Source organism: Macaca nemestrina, chromosome 2, assembly GCF_043159975.1.
Source record: "Macaca nemestrina isolate mMacNem1 chromosome 2, mMacNem.hap1, whole genome shotgun sequence".
NCBI classification, from domain to species: Eukaryota; Metazoa; Chordata; class Mammalia; order Primates; family Cercopithecidae; genus Macaca; species Macaca nemestrina.
The window spans coordinates 29,730,673-29,757,101 of NC_092126.1; the positions used below are offsets into that span (position 1 = coordinate 29,730,673).

The 26,429-nt window shown below is 35.3% G+C and overlaps 1 protein-coding gene across 7 annotated transcripts in view; it reads left to right on the top strand.

The window, feature by feature from the left end:
* The window catches only part of LOC105465810 (SATB homeobox 1), a 99,595-nt gene extending 77,662 nt beyond the window's left edge, over positions 1 to 21,933 (top strand). For 3 of the 7 annotated variants that reach the window (XM_011714434.3, XM_011714435.3, XM_011714433.3), the window contains exons 10-12: positions 15,454 to 15,657; positions 16,244 to 16,339; positions 17,952 to 21,933. In XM_011714434.3, the coding sequence (XP_011712736.1) occupies positions 15,454 to 15,657; positions 16,244 to 16,339; positions 17,952 to 18,464 (813 nt within the window). In that variant the 3' untranslated portion in view covers positions 18,465 to 21,933. The remainder of the gene's footprint in view (positions 1 to 15,453; positions 15,658 to 16,243; positions 16,340 to 17,951) is intronic. The other 4 variants (XM_011714437.2, XM_011714443.2, XM_011714441.3 and 1 more) reach the window with 4 other exon arrangements.
* The last annotated feature ends 4,496 nt before the right edge of the window (positions 21,934 to 26,429 follow it).

The following is a 26,429-nucleotide window of genomic DNA, read 5'->3' on the forward strand; positions in this document are numbered from 1 at the left end:
GGAGTTTAACAAGATCAGTATTCTGAGTACAAAGAAAGAGCACATCTTTTCATTAAATTTCATTAGACTACAAGAATCCCACGTTTCAAAGAAAATTGTTTGTTTATAGATCCTTCTAGGTCCCTGTCTAATAAGGAGACATTTTCCATTTGTCTGTTAACAAGTCACAGATGAAGAGTCAATAGAAGTGTTACAAGCTTTATCTTGCCCCAACTCAATCCACCATCCTCAGTCACTCTGCAATCGCTATTCTCTGGTGGTCTCATATCCTCATGAAAACGTGCAGGAAGGAAAAGTGATTCCTTTTAATGTTCTTTGTTATTTTCTTCTGGACCCACTTCATCATTGCTGAAGTCATCAATACCATGTACAGGGTAGCCCAAGCTGAAAGGAATTAAAGGGCATGGCTCCTGATTTTCTACATATTATAGAAATAAGGTAATAGTAGCTAATTTGTAAACTCACTGATGTTTTACCTAGCAACTTGTACATGAATTGCATCATTCATGGAAAACATGGGGAATTGGAAAGAGTGGTAGTCCCAGTTCCACTGCTAACCTGCTGTGTAGCCCCAGGCAAGTTGTTTAACCTCTCAGACATTGAACTTCCCCTTCAGGAAAGTAAAATAGGTTGGGTCATACTGTATCTAATGTCCCTTGAAGTTCTAGGTCTGTGTGTTTGTGACTGAGACAGGTACACAAATATGACAGAGGATGCTATTTTGATTGAAGACTGCTGACAGGTGTTCCAGTCTGGGAAACAGAAGGTAAGATTTTGCATAATGGAAGGGCTTAGTTTGGGGGATAGGCAGAAAAGTGGTATTTTGGGGTCTAGAGCCAAGAAGGGTTATTTACGGGTGTCATATAATGGGTAGAATCAATTGTTGGAATCCAGTATATGAACTCCATGTTACATGGTGTGAGTTGAGCTCATGATTGATACACTTTCTTCATCTGAGACTTGTTGATAGATGACTGAGAACTCTCCCGTTTGTCATACAGAGACCTAACAGAGTATGAGATGAGCCGAATTCCACTGGGGAATGGGCTTGGTTTAATATGTGGTGGGGTGGTGATTGCTAGCATGGTATGATTTGAAGGTTGCTAAAGACTTTCCTCTTTAAATATGTCTCTTTTTTTGTTTGCTTTTCAATTGATGCCTGAAGGTCCACTCTTAGCTGGTCTTTTGATTGACTGATTGAGGGATAGAAGTTTTTTCTGGCACATTAAAAACTTTAATAGCACATTTAAAGAGGGAAAAACAGGGCAATGTGAGAATACTCAGTTGATGAGAAATCACAGATTTGGAAGAGATTAGGGAGATAGGGAGTAAACACAAAGGAAAAGGAAGCAGGGAGTGACAGCTCATTTGAGAGAATACCTTGAAATCCATTTTTGCAAGTTTATAAATTGGTAACTGTAGCATTTAATAGCTGCTGAGATGTGTCCATCCCCAAATGTCTCCTTTAAATGTTTACCCATTTAACTTATGGTACCAACAGGAGTGCTACTTGTCATGGGTGTTACTTGACTGGTTCATTGATGAAGTATTTGGTTGTTTAAATGAAATGCAGATTAGGTAAAAATAAATTACTTTCAACAAGGTCAAGGAAGTGAAGGTTGTAAATAAAATATACATTCACAAACAGACAAATGCTATTTGGAAATCTAGCTCAGTCCATGCCAAGCTGTTACTGTCTAAATTACCTTCTTTCTTCCTGGCTTGCAATTAATTTTTGCTTGTATGTTTGGAGATTGGGGGAAGGGTAATAGCCTAATGGGTAGTGATTTTATTTTAGTATTTTGATTAAAGAGACTAAATAGCTTGGACCCTGGATAACCATAAGGACGAAAGCCGTATCCATCAAGCTTAATTTCTAAACAGAAGTTTATGCTTGTATTTCTGAGCAAATTAGCGCTGAGCTACATATAATATAAAGTTATGAGATGGTTATGTGCTCAATTATTTTCTACCTGTCTCCCCCCTTACCATCTTTTCTACTCACCTTCTTTGATCTTCTATTAGACTGGAGGGCAAGGCAGAAGGCATCTAGTTAGACAGACAAAAACTGTAAAGCCATGTGCTTTTTGAGAAGCAGTGATGAGAGAGCAGGGACTGGTGTTTGATCACTGCTGGTTTCCTGGCATTTGCAGAGCCACTCCCCTCCCCCACCCTACCCACCCACACATCCAGTGCTCGTGCCACTCTTCCATTTCGTAGTATCCTGTCTGTATCCTGTATGTGTCCTACTACCTTATCTCCTTCTATTTGGAAAACTCTTGTGTCTTTGGAAAAACTTGTTGGTGTTCTCCTGGCAGATAGACATTTCTGAAAGGACACTCTGCTCATCTTATTTACCTTTAAAATTACTTGGATGATATGATGCCAATAACCCCGTAAGAATTTAGATGCTTTATTCAGAAATCGTAAGCCCAATCTCTGCATTTGTAACAGGACCAAGAAAACAATGAGGTGTATATGTGCTAGTGCAATTGTAAACCAAAAAATTGTAAGCTGTAGAACCATCGTTTAATTAATGAAATCTCATTCAGAACTGAAATATATAAATCAGATGAAAGTTTTCTCCATTTTGATCTGAGGATTGAATGGGGGCAGGGACCTTCTCATCAACCCTTTACACATACACAACGCGGGTACTTGTGAAACACCTCTAATGGAAATCTGGGGCTGCTAAGGACACAGTCTAGGAAACCCTGTGGTAGTGACTGTTTTTCTCTAACCCATCTCTAAGAGGCATGGTCCTTTAGTGGCAAAAAAAAAAAAAAAGAAAAGGAAATTTGTTTCACAAATCCGTAAATACTAAGATTTTCTAATATATTAAGAACTTATAGGAGATAGTTCTGGAACAGTATTTGAAGTGTGTCTATACGTACATGTGTGTCTATATACATCCATATATATATTTGATAGCTATGTTTGTATACACACATACACGTTTGTGTGGGCAAGAGGAAGGGCCTCCCATTTAGGGGCTCTTAACCTTGGCCCACCTTCTCCCCCAGGGAACCATGAACTTGGATGAAAAAAATGACTTTATTTTCTCTAACCTCTTCTTACTGAAAGTTGGCATTTTACTCAATTATCAATATAGGCAACAAATCACAGTAGCAATACCTATGAATTTGTCACCATTAAAAAAAATCACGAAATATTTTCATATCCTATTATGTTGTTCTAGATATCTTAAAATATCATTTATGCCCATCACTATAAAATTACAGTAGTCATTAGAGCTGTTGCTAAACCTTGTTATTTAGTGTGTTAATAAAGAAGTATATATATTACTGTATCACAAATTTTTGATAGCTGTATTTCAGTATAATTGGTTTTGTTTGTAATCTTACGTATTTTATTTTAGGCACATAAAAACGCTGTTCTGAAAAGGCATCCATGGGCTTTACCAGACTCCCGGAAGGGTCCATGGCACAAAAGAGATAAGATCAATGATTAGATAAGTTATGTAGAGGAAAAATATATATATGTCTTTTATCACATGAGCCAAGGGATTCTCAAATTAACCTGAGAAACATTTACTTTTTTGTTTATTGCTTTTTGGTATGCTTGCTTTTCAAGCATCCTTCACTCCAAAGCATGTAAACAGAGGTAACAATGATGCAGTGACATTTAAAACAAACCACCAAAACAGAAACCTTACAAACTTTTCTCTGATACTCGCATGCCCATATACAGTGCTGTAGGACTTTGTGAGAGAATGCTTTTGCCTTTAGATTAGACATTCTTTTTCCAATTGAACTAACTCTACCTTTAGTATCAACTTAAACCTGAAGTTTAAGTGGTTCTTACCTCACTGGACAAGAAGTTTTGTCCCCACATTTCCTGTTAGCCTACACAATGACTTGCACATAGATGGCACTCAGGAATTCTTTGTAGAAGGATAGAATGATTGAGAAGTAAATTTTAATCAGCTCCCAGTATTACTCTCACAAATGCCACACTATTCCAAAGGGAGTCAGAGTGGGACAGTGGGAAGAGGCGCTGGAGTGGGCTCACAAGGACGGAATAGGTCATGCCTCACTGCTGCCATTCTCCCCTGGAGCCTTCTCTGAGCTTGCTTTCCCCAGATGTAAAATGTGATCAGAGGAGTGATTGAGACAGTCTGTGCAAAGCCCCAGTCTCCCTTGTCTCCTTTTATTGGTAAAATTATAACCCAGCCATTGTCACTGAGACCCACATGATGCTTCTAGAAATATTTATGCTTGCCTTTTTTAATGCCTACTTGTGAATCACAAGATTTGGGTCTTTCAAATTAAGCCAGCTTCTGATTAGCAGGTTTGTATAATGGATAAAATGATGGGGTTTTGGCCACAAAATGGGTGTTACTTTCTCAGCAAAATCATAGGCAAGTTGGGAGCTCATAGTGACCCTGCTTGCTTGCTTGCTTTTAGGATGTGATTCCTAACTTCTACAGTTCCAAATTGCCTTCCCCTGCTTTTAAAAATGTTTTGTTATCTCTCCTAAAACATCAAAGAGGGAATATTTAAATTTTTAATTCCTAGCCCCAAAATATGCATAATAGGGAGTGTAGCTCATGTTAGGATATACGTGCGGTGTTGAAAAGTTTTACATAAATCAATTTAAAATGCAGTGGCAGAAATATTTATCTAAATCAACCTGGTAGTAAATTAATTTTGTAAGCAAACAAACTACCCTGTCAGGTAATTGTCACCTTAAAATTGTTCATTTTATGATTTCTTATATTTATGTGGGGTTTTGGGTTTGGGGTTTTTTGTTTTTTGTTTTTCTTTTTATTTCTTGCACATGGCATATTTGAATATTCAGCAATATTTTTTCCTAATGACCTTCATTATTTTGAATAGAAAAATACTGTAAATTTTTAATAGTGACTTTAGGAAGCAACATAATAAATTTGTTTCGTAACATTGCAGTATGAGAGCACATACTCGTTTGGCTTAAGAAATTTAGGAAAAGTAAAGTTTCGTGGCATAAATTCTTCTTTTTAAAGAAAATAATAATTTTATTTGCCTTTGACAGGGGTTTTTATGGTGCTGTCCTGTCTTAAACCTATTATGCTGAGTTCAGTTTGAACCTTATTTTTATTTTTTTTAAATACAGAAACATCATTATGAATACAAATTGTTGGACTTCGCTACTATACATGAGCCCTCAGAAATTGCAGAGGTGTATACAGTATTTTACCACTAAATGGCCCAGATTGGGCCATTTTTGTATCTTTCTGTGTACCCCCATTTGCTGCCATTTGAATTTGTTGTGGTGAATCTTTTGCCGTATTTTTACGTTCACTCACTGAAGTGTGAGCCTCAGGGTGTTTCCAGGCTCTTTGGGTGAAAGAAAGTGAGGAGTTTGCCACTCAAAGGGCTATTTGTGTTCACATTTGTTTGTGATAAATGTAACTCAAATAGCAGGGTTGGGGGCGGGCTGGAATAAAGAAACCCATCAGAATTAGATTATTGAAGAAATGCTGTGGGACTGAACCATAGCAGGAGGAATGGAAAAGAAGGAACAAATTCAAGAGATATTTGAGGGAGTATTGACAGGAATTCATCAGTTATGGAAGAGACAGACAAGAAAAGTTAGATTTTTAGTTAAAGCCACTTGCTGTATGTTTTCATTACAAACTAATACCTAGCTACTATAGAAAAAGTAGAAGATACAGGCATAAGGAAAAACATAAAGTTATCCATAAATTTAATCACCTAGAGGTGACCACCTTAAGGATCCTGATTGTCACTCTTTATACATATACACACGCATGCACATGTGTCTGTATGTATATATGTGTGTATGCATGTATGTCTTACATTTATTCATGTGCTGAACATAGCATTTAATTCCCTATTGAGGTGTATTTAGGCTTTATACAACTTTTGCTAGTACAAATAATATGAATTTAAACATTATTATAGTTAAATATTTGTACATATCCTGATTTCCTAAAATCCTTAAAAGTGAAATTATTGGATCAAAAAAGACATTTGTGTTTTACAGATGATTGCTAGATATTTCCACATTCTGCAATTCACAATGTCCTTCAGAAAGACTATGCCAATTTATGCTTCAAATAACAGCCTTTCAGCCTAGGTGATTAGGTATGTGATAATACTGTTAACTGAGTAAAACTTCCTAGGAGGAGAACCTGGCTTAGGGGAAGATGCTTGGTTCAGATTGGAATATTGTAACTGAATTATTTTCTTTAGCTCCTTTGATACTCAAATCCCTTGTGTGATAATGACAACAACAATAAACTAATAATAGCTTACATTCATCATACTGTTACTGTGTGCCAAGACCTTTTCATGAATTATTTTACTTAATTCTCACAACCCTGTGAATTAAGTGGTAAAATTAGACCCCATTTTGTAGAGCAGAAAATTGAGGTTTAGCGAACTTGAGTAATCTGCCCAAGGTTACAAGGCTGATAAACGGTAGAATAGATATTCAAATTAAAACCCAGACTTCTTAACAAATAGATCTTAAAAGTCCAGTGGAGGAAATGAGGTTACAGTAACTAAGTAGTATTCTCAAGAAAATATGGTAAAGAGCTATTTAAAAAGGGTCATAGACAGTCAGTTCAAAAGCAGCTGGTCTGTTTTCCCAGCCTCCTACTAATTCATCTTGTTCTCTTATTTGTTATTTTTCCTATTTTAAATATTGTCCCCTTTTCAAATCCAAACCAGTAGTTCTCTTCATCAATGAAGAATTCCTTGACAACCCTACTTCAACTCTTGTTCTCCACGTGGATCTCACTTGATGTCTGCCCATCAATGACCTTTATCACGTGCTATTTTGCACTAATAGTTATTTTTGAATACCAGGTTTTCCCACATGTGCTTGGAGACATTTAAGTGCTTTCAATAAAGTTTATAAGACCTTTTGGTAGTTACTGTGGAGCAGGCATTGGGCTGAATGTATCTGTTTCACTTGTATGCTACTGTCCTGTGAGATTAATACCATTATTACCTGCAGTTTGTAGAGGAAGAATCTTTAGGCTTAGAAACTTAATTCAAGTTCACATAGATAAATGCCTATACGGGATATAATCATTTTATTGATATACGGAAGTGCTTGAGCCTGTCTTGAAAGACAAGTAATACTTGAATGAGCACCAAAAAAAAAATAGGAGAAAGGGCTTTCCCATTAGAGAGAATCGTATAAGGAATGGAGAATAGAATATAGGGTAGTGCTCAGCAATAGCTAATAAATAGTCCAACAGATTTGGTCATCAGTGTCATTGGGAGGAACCTCGAAAGCAGCCCCTGGGAATGTGAACTTTTCTCCTACCTTGGGAAGCCACTGAAGGTCATGGTGCATGGTAGGGTAACTATGGGCAGTTTGAAAGTGGAAGACTAATGTAATGATTCTCACTCTGGGATCCGATTTACAAGGATATCACAGAGATGGTTAAGAGGATTCAAGAAAGCTTAGTGAAGCCCATTTCTTTACCTATCAGTAAGTTTCACAGGCGAAATTAAACATCAGATTAATATGCTTTTTTGTAGGAATCACATCAACTCTGTATGATAACACTGGTTCTCTATTCTTCTTCAAAACTCTGGTCATCATTGACTTACTTTTCCCCTAACTTAAGAGAGGGAAAGGAATGATTACTTAAAAGCTTTTTTTTGTTCAGAAGTCAAAATAATTGCCCATTGGAAGTAATTAAAAAAGAATGTTGTTGTCTAACAGAGTAATTCAAGGAAGACTTGCTCCAGTTCTGACAAGTCAATAGTGGCAGAATGGAAAGGAGTAGATGGTTCTTAATGATGGAAAGAAAGACTAAAATTGATGAAAGTGTTACAGCATGAACCTTGGGAGTATTGAGTTTTGTATTTTTTTAATGACACCAGCTATGAAGAATGAGGAGAAAATTAAAAGTTAACATTTGAAGAGAAAGTGCATAAATGTTAAATAGGAGCCAGATCATATCACTGAAATTTATGTTATGTCAAAAAATATATCTTAGGCTGAGGGGAAAAAAACAGGAACTTTTTTTTTCAGAGTGCTTATTCAAGTATCAGATACATAAGCCAGAATTTTATTTGTTTTGTTTCAGCTTTGACTAAACTACCCTAAAAGCAGGTTTGACGTATATATGAAAATTAAACTTTCAAATTAGGTATATTTCAAATCTAATGTTTTAAAAATAAATTCAGAGCTTTTTTGGGAAATTCTCTATTTCAATTAAGAGCTCATCTTTTTGCTAACTGGTTTAATGGGTTGTCTAGAATTTTATACTTTTATCTTCATTCCTGTTTTATTTTTCTCCCTCCTTCTCAAATTCTCCCTCTGAAAATATTTTTTAAAATGTGAGATCTCCTTGCTCAACAACCTATTTAAGTCAGAACCATTTGTAAACTACTCTGGCCAGGTTGTCATTTGATAATCTTGTTATGGACCAAATGATTGGTAGCCTAAGAAAAACCACCAAATCCACGTGTGCTCTAAAGTTAGTGGCTTTGAAAAAGCAGAAAAGAGGTAAACATAAAAACCATTACAAACAAATGATTTGCACTTTTTTATCTGATTAAATTGTAAACGAAATGGAAAAATAAAGATCATTTACCAGTGACTGTGAGTATTCCTTCCAAGTTCACAAAATTTTAATAGAAATTTTTCTCCAGGTTTAGGCAAATAATTTTCTTTATGTGTAACCTTTAGAAACTCTGGTAGAGGTGTGTAACTTCTTAATGACTAAGTGGCAAAAATTTACTCAAGCAAAAAATTTCTTGATAGCCATTTTATGTCCTATTATTACCCCAGTATTGGAACGCACAAATTTTTGGCTAAGGTATTGAGTCTGTTAAATAAACTGGAGCCTCTAGAGAGAATTCAAAAGCAGTAACAGTTTAGAAGTTAAGAATAGTAACATTTAAAAAGATTATTATGTTTTTTTTTCTTTCAGCAAATATAAGTATCAGAAACCACACTTTGAAAAATAAACATATTGGGGGATACATACGTGCACACACATATGTCTTTTAAAATATATTTCTTTTTTAAAACCCGTCTTTGAATCAAGTGGATGTAATGTGCTACTTTTAGAATGGAAAATGCATTTACTGGCACGTCTCTGTTCAAATTTATTTTCCATGTTTTCTTTAATAAGACCAATGTTAACTTAGCAGGAAAAGTTACTTACAGTGCCAGCTGAGGTTCTTTTCACTTTACACAAAGTAGATGTTATTAAGCTGGGGAGAAAGATTAATGCATTTCCTGCTAATTCCATAGAGGAGAACATGTATCTTTATTAATGTTAATGGTGGGGGCCTCTCATAATGTTATAGAATAATCTGCTTTAGCAAAGGTTTTTCTTCTAAAGAACTTCATAACATTTAAAGGTTAATATGTTAGGTAAAGAACAATATCTTAAGACAAGTGTTTTTATTACAGGACATGATGGGATGGTTTATATTAAATTATATGATGATTTGAATGGGAAAGAAGAAAAAGTGCATTGCTTCTTGCCCTCAACTTTAATGCCTTTAATCAAATAATGACCTTCTGGAAAATAGTTAATTTTAAGCATTTGGAAAGATCAATACCACTTTGCCACCAAAAAATGGTCTAGATGATGAAATTTGATGTATTTAAAGTATCATTTCACCCTTTTAACCTAGTAAATAATTTAAAGTGCTTTCAGTATTGCTTTGCCACTGTTTTGTTTCTCACTGCACAGTGTTATGATTCTTCATGAAAAAAGGTCACAAGTGGGTGTGTGAAGCATTTAGACCTCACACCTAGAAATGGGGTTGTATCTCCATTAGGTCTTGGGTGTTTCTGCATTAGGACCCCCGCCCCAAAAGTAGTATGTTTAAATAGTACTTTGAGGCAGAGTGTGCATAAAACATATGAAAATAGAACCCTTCTGTAACTATACTGTTGTAATGTTGTTTTAGTTGTTTTTTCAGACAGAAAAAGGGGTGGTTTAAAACATTATTAGTCACTTTGCATCTTTGTGATATCTTTAAACCGTTATGCTAAAGGTGAAGGATTTGGTAGCTCTGACAATTAGAACCCATTTTCCCCCAGCTTGTAGAACACACTGATATGAAATTACCCTTGAGTGCCGACAGCTTTGTTTAAAAAAAAAAAAAATTGCCCTCTATTAGCATGTTTGTGGGCAGATTAAAAACTGTCTTCATTAGCATAAGTAACACTTACAGATTCTTTTAAAAGTAGAAAATTATTTGCTGAATGATAAATTGCTAGCTTTATAGTTAGTTGTTGTTGAAAATGTACTCATTCAAATGCCTGGTGTAGTTTAGTCTACAATACTGAATTTTTTGTTAGAAGTACTATTTAATGGATTATGTACTTAATCCTTGTTCCTACTACTTGCTGAAATGTAATTCATGCTTTCCACTAAAATGTTTGTATCAAATACTTTCCTATTTAGATTGATTTCTTTTAATATCATATATTATTATACTATATGCCCCAGAGATTGGAACAAAATATTCCTGCAAATAACACATAAAAGATGAGGGTGAGGGGGAATAAATACAGACTGTAAAATGTTTTGCTTTTTAGAACTCAAATTACCATTCTATTTTTTCAGATGTATTTTTCCTTCTTAGTTGGAGTAAGAATTATTTGTCATTTTCTTTCTCTTTTTATAGCTCTTAGTTTTAAAATCTATATGTACATAATGATAATATATACATATATGTATATTGCATTAAATGACTTTTTTTCTCAGAGAATACAAAAGTCTGTCCTGGAAAAGTAGTTATGTTACATACTCCCAGCTTTGTCACAGAACAGGCCTTGTTAGGGGTTCTCTTTTTATGCATGTGAGGCTTTATAAAGTACAATAAATTCATTTATGAAAGGAGGTTACTTTCTTGACTCAATTAAAATCATTGTGCACCCCTTATCTGTTAAAATGTTAGAAGCGAATTGACTTGAATTAAATGTTCTAAAAAGAGTGGAGTGGAAATCAGAGATTGCGTTTGGTTGGAAATTAGCAGCTGAGAGATGAAGGTGCCAGGATTTTTATTTAAATGTGGTACAACAAGATTTTGTCAGTAAAGCACATCATTAGAATATTGAGTTGAGAACTGCTAATTTTTCCTTTAAAATGAGCATACAGTCATGTGTTTCATGGACCATAATAAATTGCCATTGTGTTATCATTGAGTTTGTTTTGCTTTTTTGCAGTACTGATTTGGCAGTTATTCTGCATTTTCTCTTTTCCTTTTTTTTTTTTTCAATCTTACATTTCTTTAATAGATCCCTAACCAAAACCAGTCAAAAGAATGTTATTTATTTCATGCAGTCTTAGGTTTAGCATCTTTTGCACCATTTTCTTGCTTACGGTAGCAAGACATTTGCAGATGGTTCTTGGTTACTATAAAGTACATAACAGTATTTCCTTTGTGGCAGATGGATTTAAGACTTTTAGTTCTCAATAAATGTAGGTTTACAATACATAACTTTACAGGATTTGTGTTGTATATAACAGGTTTGAACATATTATCTCAGAATTCATCTGCATGGCATTTTCAGCTTATTCAGGGTCCATGCCAGTTTTTTTAAGTAATAGGGGGAGCACTGTGATTGATCGCAACAGCTCAAGGCGTGATTTTGAATAGAAACAAAGGGTTTAGAACAGAAGGTGTCAAATTAAACTTTGTCAGTTTGAAAAGTAGTAACATCCTGAAAGTTTTACTAATTTATTTACATGTGGCTACTGTTTATATTTTGCCTCTTTATATGCAGTGTAATGTTGCTTGGCAAATTTACTACATTTAAAGTTTAGGTTGTTCCTTGTACCATTGTAGTTTTCTGAAAATGAATCGGTCTCATTATTTTAAGGCTGTTAGTCCCCTGTCTTTTCTACTGTTCAAAACAGTTGTGAGCTAATTTAATTTAGAGAACAGTTCCCTCTTCCTTCCTATGGTCTTATGTATATCAAGTCCCAGAGACCTCTCTTAAAAATGTAATTATGTTTTGTTTTGTTTTGTTGGTGTTTTTTTTTTCTTTTTGCAACAAAGCACTGCATTTCATTCTTCATCTCTGCTCCCCCACATAAGTCTATGCAGTTATCACTTAAAAACTAGTACAGTACTTTGGGGAATCATTAGTTTTGTCAGATATTAAAAATACTGTGACATACTCATTTTCTTCCCAAGTTTATTTGTTCTAACAATATCATTTGTGGAAAACTGACCTAGAAAAACGTATTGAAGCATTAGAAAGCATTTGGCTTCTTTAGTCATTTTCTGCAAAACATAAATCAGATTACTGTCATTATTAATAGAGTAACAATCAATAGGATTTGAGGTAGTCAAAATATTCCAAGGTATTTAAATAGCATTAGAATAAATTATCTTATTTTTGCCAGTGTAAATTGGGAATGAGCCAATTTATTTCTACACTGACAGCTAATGTGTCAAAATGTCTGTTTTCCATTATTTTTTAAGAGCAATGCACATCAAGAGAAGCAACGCCCCCCGCTTTAAATTTTTTTGGAATACCCTTTAGAGCTAACAGTTCCCAGCTGCACCGTTAAATATTTTTCTAAGAAGCATCTGATTTCAGTCTCTTAAAATCATCGCATTTCTTGAAAGGCTAGTGGAGATAGGCTTCAACTTATAATTCATCAAATTATTTTTAGATAAGGAATTAGAAGTATTATTTAAGGGCAGAGGTTAATAGCAAACTACTGGAAATGTTATGTTAGTCATGGGCAATTAATAAAAATAAGGATCCGTCTCGTAAGTCTAGAGACACGGAAGTGACAATAAGAGCAAAATATTTGTTGAATGAGTCGGGGCTCTTTTTCTGAAATATTTGTTAAACCAGCATGAGTGTGATTGTTTAGGAATTAGCTATCATTATTAGCCATTTTAAAAGAACTAATGATTTTCTTTTCCAAAGAACATCTGTGATCCACATGTTTTTTCACATATATCCAAGTGCTAACTGATCTCTGCATTACTTTAAAAAGTTTCTAAAGGATGTGAAAAATCACTGGAGTTTTTCAGCTCTCTCCAAGAAGCTTTTCTTACATGAATCATTCTTAATTTAACTTTTAGCAATTTTTAGTTACAAGCATTTATTTCTAAAAAAAATTCTTAGATGCTCAATGTTTAGCATTTATTGCAATAGTAGAATACTAGCCGAGTTTAAAAAAAAAAAAAATCTGCTCTGTTCTTCGTGAACCTCTAACTTCTTTGGAAAGGTATATAAAACCGTGTAATCTGCTGTGTTCGGGTAGAGGGGTCCTGTCAATTATGATAGCTAAAGGAGGCAGACAAGGGGGAGAGGGAAAGTAATCTCACCCACAGTTAATATTCAAGCCTACTGGAAGATAATATATCTAAAACCTACATAGCAACAAAATTTAAAGGTAAAATATAAAGAATAGCTTAGTTGTAGGAAAATGTATATTTTCATAGCTTAATTCAGATGGCAAATATTTACCAGTAAGAGCTAAGTAAACATCTCCAGGGCACCATATGCACGTGGGTCTCAGATACTTCAAATGTTCACATACAGTTTTATAGTTAATACATTCACATTAATACAACTGAAATATGTCATATTATAGTATTCTGGAAATAAACATAGAATTGCCATGGTTAGAAGAGAAGCAAGTTCAGTGACACTGCAGTCACAATGATTTTTATGTTTTATTTAGCTAACAGTCTTTCAGGTAAATCTTCAGTTTACTGCCTGCTATCTTAACCTTCAATTATGCATTCAGTGGCATCAAATGAGTGCATGGTTACAAGACCATCCCCATGCATATATTTGCTTAATTAAAAGACCTGTTGAGTAGGAATACTAGTAGATGTCATGAGATATAGCAGTCGTCACAATGAGCTGGTTAACAGATAGGCCTTGGGAAGCTAATATGTCAGTTTTCTACCTTTTCTTTTAAAATATTTCAAGTAGGCCATTTTTGGGAGAACAGACCATGCTTCTTTCCACTACATGTTGCAGTCAAAGAAGAATTTTCTCTCCAATGGTTTCAGTTTGAGAAGGGAAGGAAAGTCATGCCATCCTCTGGCCTCACCCCTGGTAACATAAGAAACAAAACCTTCCTTGGCTAGATCTAAAAATTTCATAATAAAAAAAATTGTACTTCCATTTTCATCCAACTAATTTATTTAAAATTTCCAAGAAATGTCTTTGTCTTAGATCGAGTTCCCTAAATACAGAGCCTAGGATGGGGAGTCAGGTGGTGATGATTTGGTGGGGGCCCTAGAAGAAAGGAGGAGGATAGGGAAGAGAAAGAGGTCCCGTAAGGATGTGGTCTCAGGCAAAGTCTAGCCCTAGATTGATGGAGGAGGGAGCAAGAAGAATGGGGATGACTATCTCTAGAGAGTAAATTGAAGGGTAGAGTAAGTTGTCCATTTTCAGAAAAAGGGGCAGGGACTTTGTGCCACTGGGTCAGGCAGTCACTGGCCACGTGGGGTGAGGAGATCAATGAAGAAGTGTAGAGATGGCTTCAAGACATTTTTCCAGAGCAGAGTGCAGGTGAGAGGTATTAGCAGGCAGCAGAACAGCTGAGGGATAGCTGCCTTGGCTGGTGGGGGTCTGGATCGGACACCTTCACTCTCCCCCTTCATTCCATTGTTTAGTGTCCATCATTGCAGCCAAGGTGAAGACTTGAGATGACTGGAAAATGTGTTCTCATGATCATTCAGTTCTTGATAGATAACCTCAAGAGTAAAAAACTGGGCCTTGGAAGCATCAGAGAGGTTCAGATTTTGGCAGTCATTGGACATTTCCTTCTCTCTTAACCCAAGAAACCTATTAAATTCTTGCCTGACAAATCATATGCTCCCACTGCAGCAGGCAGAAAAATAGGACTCCAGTGTCTCTTTTTGGAGAGTTCTTTCATAGCAAATTCCTTTAATGCCCATTCTAATCATTATGCCTTATACTGGACAACATTCTTGCTGGTACAATTGCACATGTCCTTTCTGTTTCATACATGTACACACACATAAATATTCACACATGGTTTTCTTTCAAATCTAAAAATTGCAAACTTAGGAAATCCTTTTAGAAAAAAAGTATTTCTAAAATCTGTCCTGCCCCTTAAGCACTTCAGTATCTTCAAATGGTCAGCCACTCATCAGACAGGAAAGTTGTGTAAGACTGAAGCTCATCAACTTTGTTTTTTCCTATTTCATATATTTAAAAATCTGTGATAAATGCTCTCTTACCCTCAGAGTCGGAAAAAATATGTCCCTCCTTTGAGATGCAAATCTGAACTTTGATTAGAAACAGAGTCTGCCTCCTTGACAGCCGCAGATAACCCCTCTTAACAAGTTAAAAAAAATTTTTTTAAGCAGATTGGCATGTTCTGAGCTTATGAAAAAGTTAATTCATAGGGTTTTTCCTTTTTAGCTCCTAATGGAAAATGCCAGCCCCCTTCATAGGCACAAACTGACCTATTATGCCCTTGTCTCTAAGGGATGGTTATGCGAGCTGTTACGCTGGAAAGAAGATCCTTCTCCAGAAAACAGAACCCTGTGGGAGAACCTCTCCATGATCCGAAGGTTCCTCAGTCTTCCTCAGCCAGAACGTGATGCCATATATGAACAGGAGAGCAACGCAGTGCATCACCATGGCGACAGGCCGCCCCACATTATCCATGTTCCAGCAGAGCAGATTCAGGTTCGTTTACTTTGGCCAATTCAATATAGCAATAAGTAAATAAAGCTTTAAACTTACCAGGGAAATTAGCGTTTCTCTTCCTCCTGCCAGTCTAAACATAGGCTTTTTAGCAAGAGATAACAATACACTGCCATCTTGCTCAGGGGGATAAAATGAAAATGAACGTACTTTTTCCAACATATGTATTGTGTTCCTCTTTCCTCATCTCCCAACCCCCAAAGCAACAGGAACGCCCTTTCTACACTCCTTGTTTGGCAAATGTCTCTTTGTTGGTATTGGGTTTTGTGTTAAGAGCTTAAAATTTTTGTATGTTTTTCAAAAATCACAATTTAAACCACCACCTATTTTTTAATTAATACCACAGTGCCCCTGAGGAAAAGAGCTACTGCTGTGGCTGTAAAGGAAGTTTGTAGAATCACAGTTTTATACATTGGATTCTGTCCAGAAAGAGGTGGGGAGGGAAGCTGAATTGGAATCTTGCTTTACAGTCCTTGGGCCTTCCTTCACCTTGTATTTAATAGCTGTCTCCCCACACTTTACAGAATGGAGGTTAGGGGTGAGTCATATCTGTTTGTCTTTCCTTTAGAGCCCCTCTCCCACCACCCTTGGGAAAGGAGAGTCTAGAGGCGTTTTCTTACCAGGCCTGCCGACCCCTGCACCATGGCTCGGTGCTGCTCCTCAGGTGAGCGGGCACAGTTACCTATGCCAGCAAGGGACACGGGGTGACCTAAAGACCTGCTCCCCAGGTCAGGATTTTCAGACCTGCAGAGGCCATACTAACCATGGTCATGGCCAGAGCTCACTGTGCCAGCAGATGCAGCCTTATGCTTTGTTTATCATGTCATGGGACTTGTCACCATTCATCTCCTGAAGACACTCTCCTGTGAATTTAGATGGAAAAGTTCTGGGATCAGGTAGTCATTAGAGCTCTTAGGGCCCCAGTTGCTTAGGAAGCGTGTTGTCACTGAACTTGAGCTATATAGCTTATTTTTGTTAAAGGGGATGATTTTAGCTTTCTCTTTCAAAGTAAAATGCCATTGCCTTCCAGAGTCCTAAAATTCTACCTCTGTTGAATCACCTGCATTCTGCAATTTTTTAATATTTCTGTGAAAAATTATATATGTGTGTGTATAGATATGTACGTATAACTAAAAACAATAATAGAATTGTTTATCTCCCAGGACAAAAAACTTCTCAAGTATGTATTAAAGATAAAACAAGTTGGCAGAGAGCTTCCCTTTAGGATTTCAAGCACTAAAATAATCGTGAAAGCCTGAAAAACTTACTGTTTAGCAAAAACGAAAAAGAGAAAGATATATGTTAGTTAATTTAAAAACTACTTATCTGAAAATGCAAATTGTTAATAAAATTGCTTCTTAGGGGTATGAAAGGACATGCATAGAAACGGTATCAGCATTCTAATATTTTGCCACTTAGGTTGATTTGCTTTGCTGGTAAGAATTATGGATATCAAGTGTACAGTATGTGCATGTGTGACATATTTATGTATAATTGTGTATGGAAATTATAGCACATATACATATACTAATTATGAAAAAGTGTCTGTATACACGAAATTTAAATCCTAATCACATCTGAGTTTACTATAGACAAAACAATTCGCTAGCCGTCGTATGGTGGGTTGAACCTTTTGAGGTAAGAAAAAAGCTTGCAGTGTCAGCCTAGTGCAATTTGGTAAGAAATTGTGTGTGTATTAAACTGGAACTGTCTGATAGAAAATTCACAAATGTGAGAATATCAGAAATCCTTTAGTCTCATGACAGATAACACTGAATAAGAGCATAAGCTCATCTTCTTCCTGGCCATCCGATGAGACGGAGCAGAGCACAAATTTCTTTCCCCACTGCTCTGTAGCTCACCTTTCTAAAATGTCTTTGAAATCCTTGCCTCTCAATCTTCATTTTAAATCTTTGTTAATTATTTACATCATAATGTGATGTGCTGTCTTCGCCTTTGATGCGTATCCTTCTAGTGAAGTTTATGGCTCACATTTTCAGAGAGCACTGAGCTTTCACTTCCTCCGCTGATCTGTGATAAGGAAGTGCAGTAGCCCCCAAAGCTCTATGAATTCATCCCTTCCTAGTTCATACCATTTTGATTTTTTTTTGTAAATGCTGTGGGCCATTTAGCTGGCCTACCTTTTCATTCTAAATCTTCATCCCTATCAGAAAAGCTCTATGTAGGACCCTGGACCACATGTTTCCTGATTCTAGACAGCTTTGTGTGGAACTCCACGATAGCAGAGCTCTGATTGTCTCCTTGTTTCTTTCCAGCAGCAGCAGCAGCAGCAGCAACAGCAGCAGCAGCAGCAGCAGGCGCCGCCGCCTCCACAGCCACAGCAGCAGCCACAGGCAGGCCCTCGGCTCCCCCCACGGCAACCCACGGTGGCCTCTCCAGCAGAGTCAGATGAGGAGAACCGGCAGAAGACGCGGCCACGAACAAAAATTTCAGTGGAAGCCTTGGGAATCCTCCAGAGTTTCATACAAGACGTAGGCCTGTACCCTGACGAAGAGGCCATCCAGACTCTGTCTGCCCAGCTCGACCTTCCCAAGTACACCATCATCAAGTTCTTTCAGAACCAGCGGTACTATCTCAAGCACCACGGCAAACTGAAGGACAATTCCGGTTTAGAGGTCGATGTGGCAGAATATAAAGAAGAGGAGCTGCTGAAGGATTTGGAAGAGAGTGTCCAAGATAAAACTACTAACACCCTTTTTTCAGTGAAACTAGAAGAAGAGCTGTCAGTGGAAGGAAACACAGACATTAATGCTGATTTGAAAGACTGAGATAAAAGTATTTGTTTCATTCAACAGTGCCACTGGTATTTACTAACACAATGAAAAGTCCACCTTGTATTCTCTCAGAAAACCTTTGTTGTTCATTGTTTGGCCAATGAATCTTCAAAAACTTGCACAAACAGAAGAGTTGGAAAAGGATAATGCAGACTGCACTAAATGTTTTACTCTGTTTTACAAACTGCTTGGCAGCCCCAGGTGAAGCATCAAGGATTGTTTGGTATTAAAATTTGTGTTCACGGGATGCACCAAAGTGTGTACCCCGTAAGCATGAAACCAGTGATTTTTTCTTTTTTTCTTTTTTTTTTTTTTTTTTAGTTCTTATTCTGGAGCCTCAAACAAGCATTATACCTTCTGTGATTATGATTTCCTCTCCTATAATTATTTCTGTAGCACTCCACACTGATCTTTGGAAACTCGCCCCTTATTTAAAAAAAAAAGAAAAAAAAGAGTTTGTTACTCTATTGTATGTTACAAAAGAACTATAGACTGTGGAATGCAGTTTAAAGATGACATATGCCAACAAATGCCTTGTATTATATGGCACTGCCGTAATTCAAATTTGTTTTTATTTTGGAAATAAAAGTTCACTGTAATTTTTTTTCATTCTCATTGTTACATGATTTTTTTAAAAAAAGGAAAAGAAAATGTGAAACACAATTTAGTCCTCATTATTTATTTGTAGATCCTGCAGCATCACGTTGTAATTAATTTTTTGGACGTTTCCGTTAAATGTAATATTGCTTCTCTTGTTACCATACTGATTCTTTTCTATTTATAAATGTATTTTGATGGGCAGTAAAACAAAGTGTCTTAAAAGTTTTAAATAGAGAAAATGTGCTTTACACAGTTGCCTATAAAAAGTGCTCTATGTTATCCAAGCAATTCATACTATAAGCTTCACTCTTATTGTTGTATGCAATTTTTACTATCATGCAAATAAGCTTAGGTAAATAAAACTAATAGATCACCTTAGAAAATTATGCAATTAATGTGAAAATAATTGATGTTTGCAATGTGTCTTCCTTTGGTTTACAATCAATTTTAAAGCTACATCTGTATAAAATTTCTGTATAAAGGTGTATTTCTTTTTTATGAGTTTATGGCTATGAAAACACCAGCTATTTTGTTACAGCTGGCTGTTTTTATAAGTGTATCACAATTTTCTTTATGCAGAAATGTTCTGACTAGGAGTGGTTATTGACTGTAACTACACAATTAAAATTGTTTGTATCGTATGACATGGTAGGGTTTGTCTGCTTATGTGAAGTAACTAAAGAAGAGTCAAAGGATGGCCCTCTCATTTATGTGCATGTTAATACTTGATATTTTACTGATTTTAAAAAGAGCATTTGACAAGTTACTTGAAACACTGTAAATTGAAATCACAAACACATGCTCATTTTTAAATAGGTATGAAATTTCACAATGAAAATAATCTTTTGGTTAACATTTTGCTTAATAAATAGAGATAGGATGGTCAAAAGACTCTCCAACAAAAACATAAATCCAGTCTCTAGCAGTTATGTTCTTAGAATGGATTCATCTATGCTTATTTCACAATACTTCATTCATAGCAACGCTTTTCCTTAACCTTATGTACAAATATTTCTAAAGGCCATTAATAGTAACAAAATAGGGAAAAAATGGACCTTCTGTATAAAAGCCCCTTAGCTTTTTTTTTCACAAGTTATAAATGGAATAAGTTAATAACAGCTCATAAGTGTATGTCATAACTATAAGAGCCACATGAAGAAAATAGGAATGACACACCTGGTATTTAAACACAATCTTCAAAATTCTTGCAACATTAAACATAGTAAAATGCCAGAATATAAAATGAGGTGTGCTAATGGTAACAGGATTGAGGCCAGCATTACAGTTTGGAGTGATTTTTCTTCCATTTGCTTCCTCACTTTGTTTCCTAGATGCTAGTAGGGGTGTCTGGGTTGCTTGAGATACCATTCTGTAATTGCCCCTTCTCTCTCTGCCTACCATTTTCTCAGGCCCTGATGAGCTTATTGGTAGGCAACTGGGCTGCTTTACTGTTGACTGAACTTGTACTTTAGAAACTGAAATGGAATCATTGAAAACTCAATAAAGCTTTAAAGTTCCATTTACTTTAGAAGCACAACTAAGCTCCTCTGAAGGCAGCTGGTTTGTTGCAAACTTAAAATTGTACTGAAAAGTTGCCGCTTTTTATTAAGAAAACAAACATTCTTGCTCACTAGAGTTCAGAAAAGTAATAATTTGAGCCAAAGGAATTTGAATTAAGAAAATAGAAACTAGATTTCATGTATTTAAAAATAGAAAATAAAATAGAAACTCAGATGCCATTAAGTTACCCTCTTCCTTATATCCCCTAAGTTGAAGGGAAAAGGCTGGATACAGCAGAGATTAGAATTGATATCCTTAATTTTTAACCAGCCCAACCCTTAGCACAAGGTGTCAAACAGGTATGAGATTTAGTAATTTTTTTGGAAGGAGAAATTGGGTTGCAAATAACTTTCCCATTCCTAATAACCTGAATTATTTTGAAATAATGTTTTCAGTGAAATGATGAATGTGTGTTTGGTAATCAACATAACAATGCTAACGAAATTCCCACTTAGATTTTTTTAACTTTCAAAAGTCAGCATGGTTTTGATAGTTTGATATTTTAAATGCCCACACGCACACACACACAAGCACATGTTAAACAATGATAGGATAGAGTGAGCAAAAGTGTTTTCACGGATGATGGCACATTTTAGAAAAGACTTGCTCAGATGATCTTCCATATTGCTCCCCCAATGTCATTTGTCACTCATATCAGTCCTCTTGTTACCTGTAGCTATGGTAAAATCCCTTTAACAAGCTTCATTGTGTTCAAGTATTTCAGAGACTTTTAAAAGCTGGGCGTGACATAGCGTTTTGTGCTGTTAAGACCTTAGCACAGTCAGGTAGTTTACGGGTAATATTCAACCTTGTGCATCTGAATCTGTCATGGATTCCCTTCACTCAGCACTTTGCCACTAATTTGTATTACAACTCTGTGGCCATATAATACTTGCACATTATGCAAAAAATAAAATGTTGATAGTATCTCTTTGCCACACAGTATGCAGAGTTGACACAGAACCTTTGAAAACCAAGGTAACTAATATGTATGTCCTGGTTGTGTGGCGCTTGGTAACAAAGTCTGTACATATTATGTATAAAGTGTGTATTGGTTAGCATTTAGTACTAAGAAATTCTGAGTTTCAGTGTTTTCTTTTTTCAAAGTAGCGATATCTATATCTGTGTTTATCTAAAAATACTAGCTTGAATAGAAAACATTCTCAAATGGTTCAAGATTGAGTAAAAATGAGAATCCCATACATTCCATTATTAAATTCTGCCCTATTCCCAATTGTTAGCATCTGGCTGATATTAAGGTCTTTGATTGTCACAATATTCTTAATAAATGAGACATTCTGAACTGCCTGGTGATATTTTCAAAAACAGCAATTAAAATGTGTATTCCCTATAATACAGCTGATAGAACTGTTGTGTTAAAGCAAGTTGGAAATTTGCATGCTAGTGTGGGAAACCAATGGAGGTCCAAAATATTAATCATATCTAAAATATCAGAAAATAATACTAGTCTTCCTTATGCATATTTTTGTTAAGAGGGCTTATTATGAATTCAATGTTTCTTCTGAGGCAATCATTTTAATGTAAATACTAAATACTTGCATGTCTTTTGACAAAGGCTAAACTACAATCTATTAATATGCACATTTTTGATAAAATATAAAGCACCCTAATTAAAGAAATTGTGGTAGAAGGTGTATGTCCTGAATACTATACCTGTTTAACAATACCAAATGTTAAATAAAATAGTTTGAAATTAATGTTTAAAAGATGAGCAACATTTTTAAGACTTTCTCACATTACCCTACTTATAGGGAGCATATATCTCCAAATTTAGTCCCATCAAAAGAACACCACCAAAATTACAGCTTCTTGCCTTGTACCAAGGTTGTGCGGTTATCTTTTCCCAACAATTATTTTCAGCTGCTCATACACTTACTGTGATCAAAAGCACTTGACTTGGGCCCTGTTCTCTATGATAGTGGCTGATGAGCCAATGCAGTAGAGCAGTATGTTATGCAAAGTAAACACTTGCAAAGAAACTCCGAAGTGACATATTTTGCAACAAATGTTGAACATTATTTACTGTGAGTTGAATCAGAAATATTTGCCTTTTGTGGTATTCAAATACAAAATTTTCATTACAATGCCACTTTAATGCATGCCTTTACACCACCCCCCCCACCTGACACAATGATGTCCCTTGTGCTGCTCTGATTTTCCCTTCACGGGAGAAACAACAATACCTGTTAGATGAGAATGTTGAAGAATATTCAAATATTTAAATATGCTTATTCGTTAGTCTGTGGCAATGTGAGGCAAAATGAGCATTTGTCCAGAGCACAAACCTGTTGAACAGAATCTTAATGTGGGGACAGGTTTCATCTATTCTACCTTTGTTTCCAAAGGGAATTGGCAAACATTTGTTTCGCTAGATCTAGTACAAAGGCTTTCTCCTTCTGAGGCCCCCTTCCTAGCACCATCCTCACATGTTTTAAATATAGAAAAAACATTTGTAGAATGCTTCGTTTTATTAGGCACTGCCACAAACATATCTTGTTTAAACCTCTCCATTCCACTATGAGGTATTTAAGGCAGGCACTGATATTCTCACTTCAAAGACAAGGGAAGGGAAACTCAAATAGGTTAACTGATTTGTTCAGCTGTTAAGTGGCCACATTTCTCTCAAACTCAAGTCTATCTTCACATTTCTCTCTCTCTCTCTCTTTTCCCTAATAAAAGCTTTCTCAAATGCAGAAAATGCACACACACAAACCTAATGGCAATTCAAAATTTTCAGAAATATATTGTAATGCATATTTTGCTAATATGAAGACTTTGATCACTAATTGAAATCAAGTGTGTGGAATATTTCATCATGAAATAGTGACCTCCAAAGACCTATACACACCAAATGTCTTTTAAAGACAAACTTAAATATATGGAAAATTTCAGACACACACACCAAAGTAGAGACAAGGAACTCCCATGGATTTATCACCTAACTCAACAATTGTAACATTTTTCCATCAATAAATACTTCATGAACCTCATTAAGATAAAACTTCTACAAAAATCTTTAAACTGTTCAATAGTTTTTACCCATAATATCGTTATGACATCATCTTTTTGTAAGATATGAATTTTCTGATTTCTAGAGAAAACATTAAAACTTGAAGTTTTTCTCAGAGCTCTCTGAGCATTTTCAAAAAGCCAAGTTTTAGAAGGAGAACATGTGAGAATTCCACAAATATTTGTAATATAAAAAAATAGAGACAAACCAGTCTCTCTTTATTTATAAACAATACATGCTTTCATATCATTGTTGAAACTAAAGTACATAATTTTCAGTTATGCATAATAAAATATGTAATTAAGCAACATTCCATGGTGGATTAAAGAATTAAAAGCTTCAGGTGCAGAAAAGAATTTGTTGGCATTTTCCTTTTCAAGGTGGTATTTTGAGGTGTTACTTTTCATTTTCCTTTGACATCTTACACACAAATAAATAGACAAAAACAGGTGAGAAGCAGAGAAAATGAAGAATTGGCTCTATTACAATAGACCTGAAAAACATAACTAAGTAGAATATTTGCAATATGCCCAAGAAGGCTAAATAAAAAAGAATAGAAATCTTAGCTTGGAGAGAAAAATCCCTAAACAGAGGTATATGCCTCAAGAAATAGAAATAGCATAATAAAAACTTAACTGGATTTGGTAATTCCTATATTTCAAACTACATTAAATTAATCCACACTCCAGTTGGTACAGTCCAGCAAACTTATTTTTCAAATGAAGAGCTAAATTGAATTAATAATTCTGTGCTGTAAACACTGAAGTTGATACAGGCATTTGGCATTTGTCCTATTTTTTTAAAGGATAATACATCATATAAAATCAAACTACTTAAATGTCAGAATGTGTCAGGATGATTCTGAAAATAAATTATTCTACCAAGCATCTAAGAAGAAAATAATGCTATAGAAATGAAACTGCATCTAACATCAGTAGGACTTGCTATCTAGTGTCTAAAATTGTTCATGTAATGCTTAAACTACAGTTATAATCAACCATATAAGATCAAGTAAATTCAATATCATGTACTTATATCACTCAAATCCTGCCACAGAAATATGTTCAGTGAACGAATGAATGAATGAAATTAGACAATAGAAAAACCATTGAACAGATTGCATGGGCATGAGAACTACATCCTATCGACAGTCCTCTTAGTGGGGTATTCTAAATTGACATGCAAAGAGGCATTTGTGGGCCTTTAAAATATCACATCTCATGGTCCTGTTGAAATATAACATTGTTGTACATCTGATTACAAAAAGAATTTGCCAAGACTTTCACATATACGACAATGAAATAGTATCTAAAAGAAAAAAATACAACAAAATTAAAGCAAACTTGAAAATAACACAAATTGGAAGGAAAGTTTGACACACAGAAATGAATATCATGAGATCTTATACAATTTATTAGAGGGGTCTACCAAAATTATTGATGTATGATTAACATAAACTTTACCGATTTACAGTATACAATTGTTTTGACATATATGTGAAAAATATACATGAAATGTTTGTATGTATATACAAATACATACATACACACAACTTGGAAACATATTGAACATATCCATCACCCCAGTAGTTTCCTTGTGCCCCTAATCCCTCCCTCCTATCCTTTCCGTTAGCATCAATCACCACTCCCATGAAATCATTGATCTGCTTTATAATGAAAATTAAATTCAAGTACCCTAAGTCTTCTAAATTTCTTCTTCTTCTTCTAACTTATTTCAGTGATTCTGGGTACTTTCATTATGAATTTTAGATTCAGATTGTCAATTTCTAAAAAAAAAAAAAAAAAAATACAGGATTTTGATTGAGATTGCTTTCACTCCATAGATCATTTTGGGGAGAACTAGCATGTTAACAATATTGAATCTTTAGATGGATCCATAAACACAATACATTTCTCCATCTATTTAAATCTTTACTTTCTCTCAGCAATGTTTTATAGTTTCCATGTACAGTTCCAGCACATCTTTGTCAGATTTATTTCATATTATTAGCAATACTAAATTATCTCATTTTTCTATTTGATTGTAAGTGATATTTTTACACATTTTCATTTCTAATTGTTTGTTTTTAGTATAGGGAGATACAACTGATTTTCTTTTGTATATTGAGCTTTTATCCTACAATGTAGTCTGAACTCACTCAATAGTTCTAGTAGCTTTTAGATTTCACCATCAGATTTTCTGCATAGACAATCATGTCACCTCTGAATAAAGACAATTTTATTTCTTCTTTCCAATCAAAATCCTTCTTTCTTTTTAGTTCCTACAATGTCTAGTAAAATGTTGAGTAGAGATAGATAGTAAGAACAGATATCCTTGCTTTGTTCCTGAAGCTAAGTGCTAGCTCTGTTCTAAGCCCTTTACAATACAAATTCACTTATTCTGTAAAAAGACCATGGAAGGTAGCTACATTATGATCACTACAGAAAGGTTACGTAACTGGCCCCAGTGGATATGCTGTTCAACTCTCAAAATGCAGTTGTACTTTTCGCCCTATACTCACTGGTCTATCATGACTTACCACAAGGAATCAGCTTCTGATTAGGTTGTCAGGCTAATCCATAAAATCCTATTTAACCAAAATTAAGATGAAATATGGTAAGGGGAGTAGGAGGAAAATTGTGCAAAAGAATAAAACTAAGAGAAGAATAGGAGAGCTAGGAGAAGGGAGAGGGACACAGGAAGAGAAGGATGAAGGGTGTGTTGGAGAGATGATAGGAAGACTTTGGCTGGTAAGTGCAATTACTCAA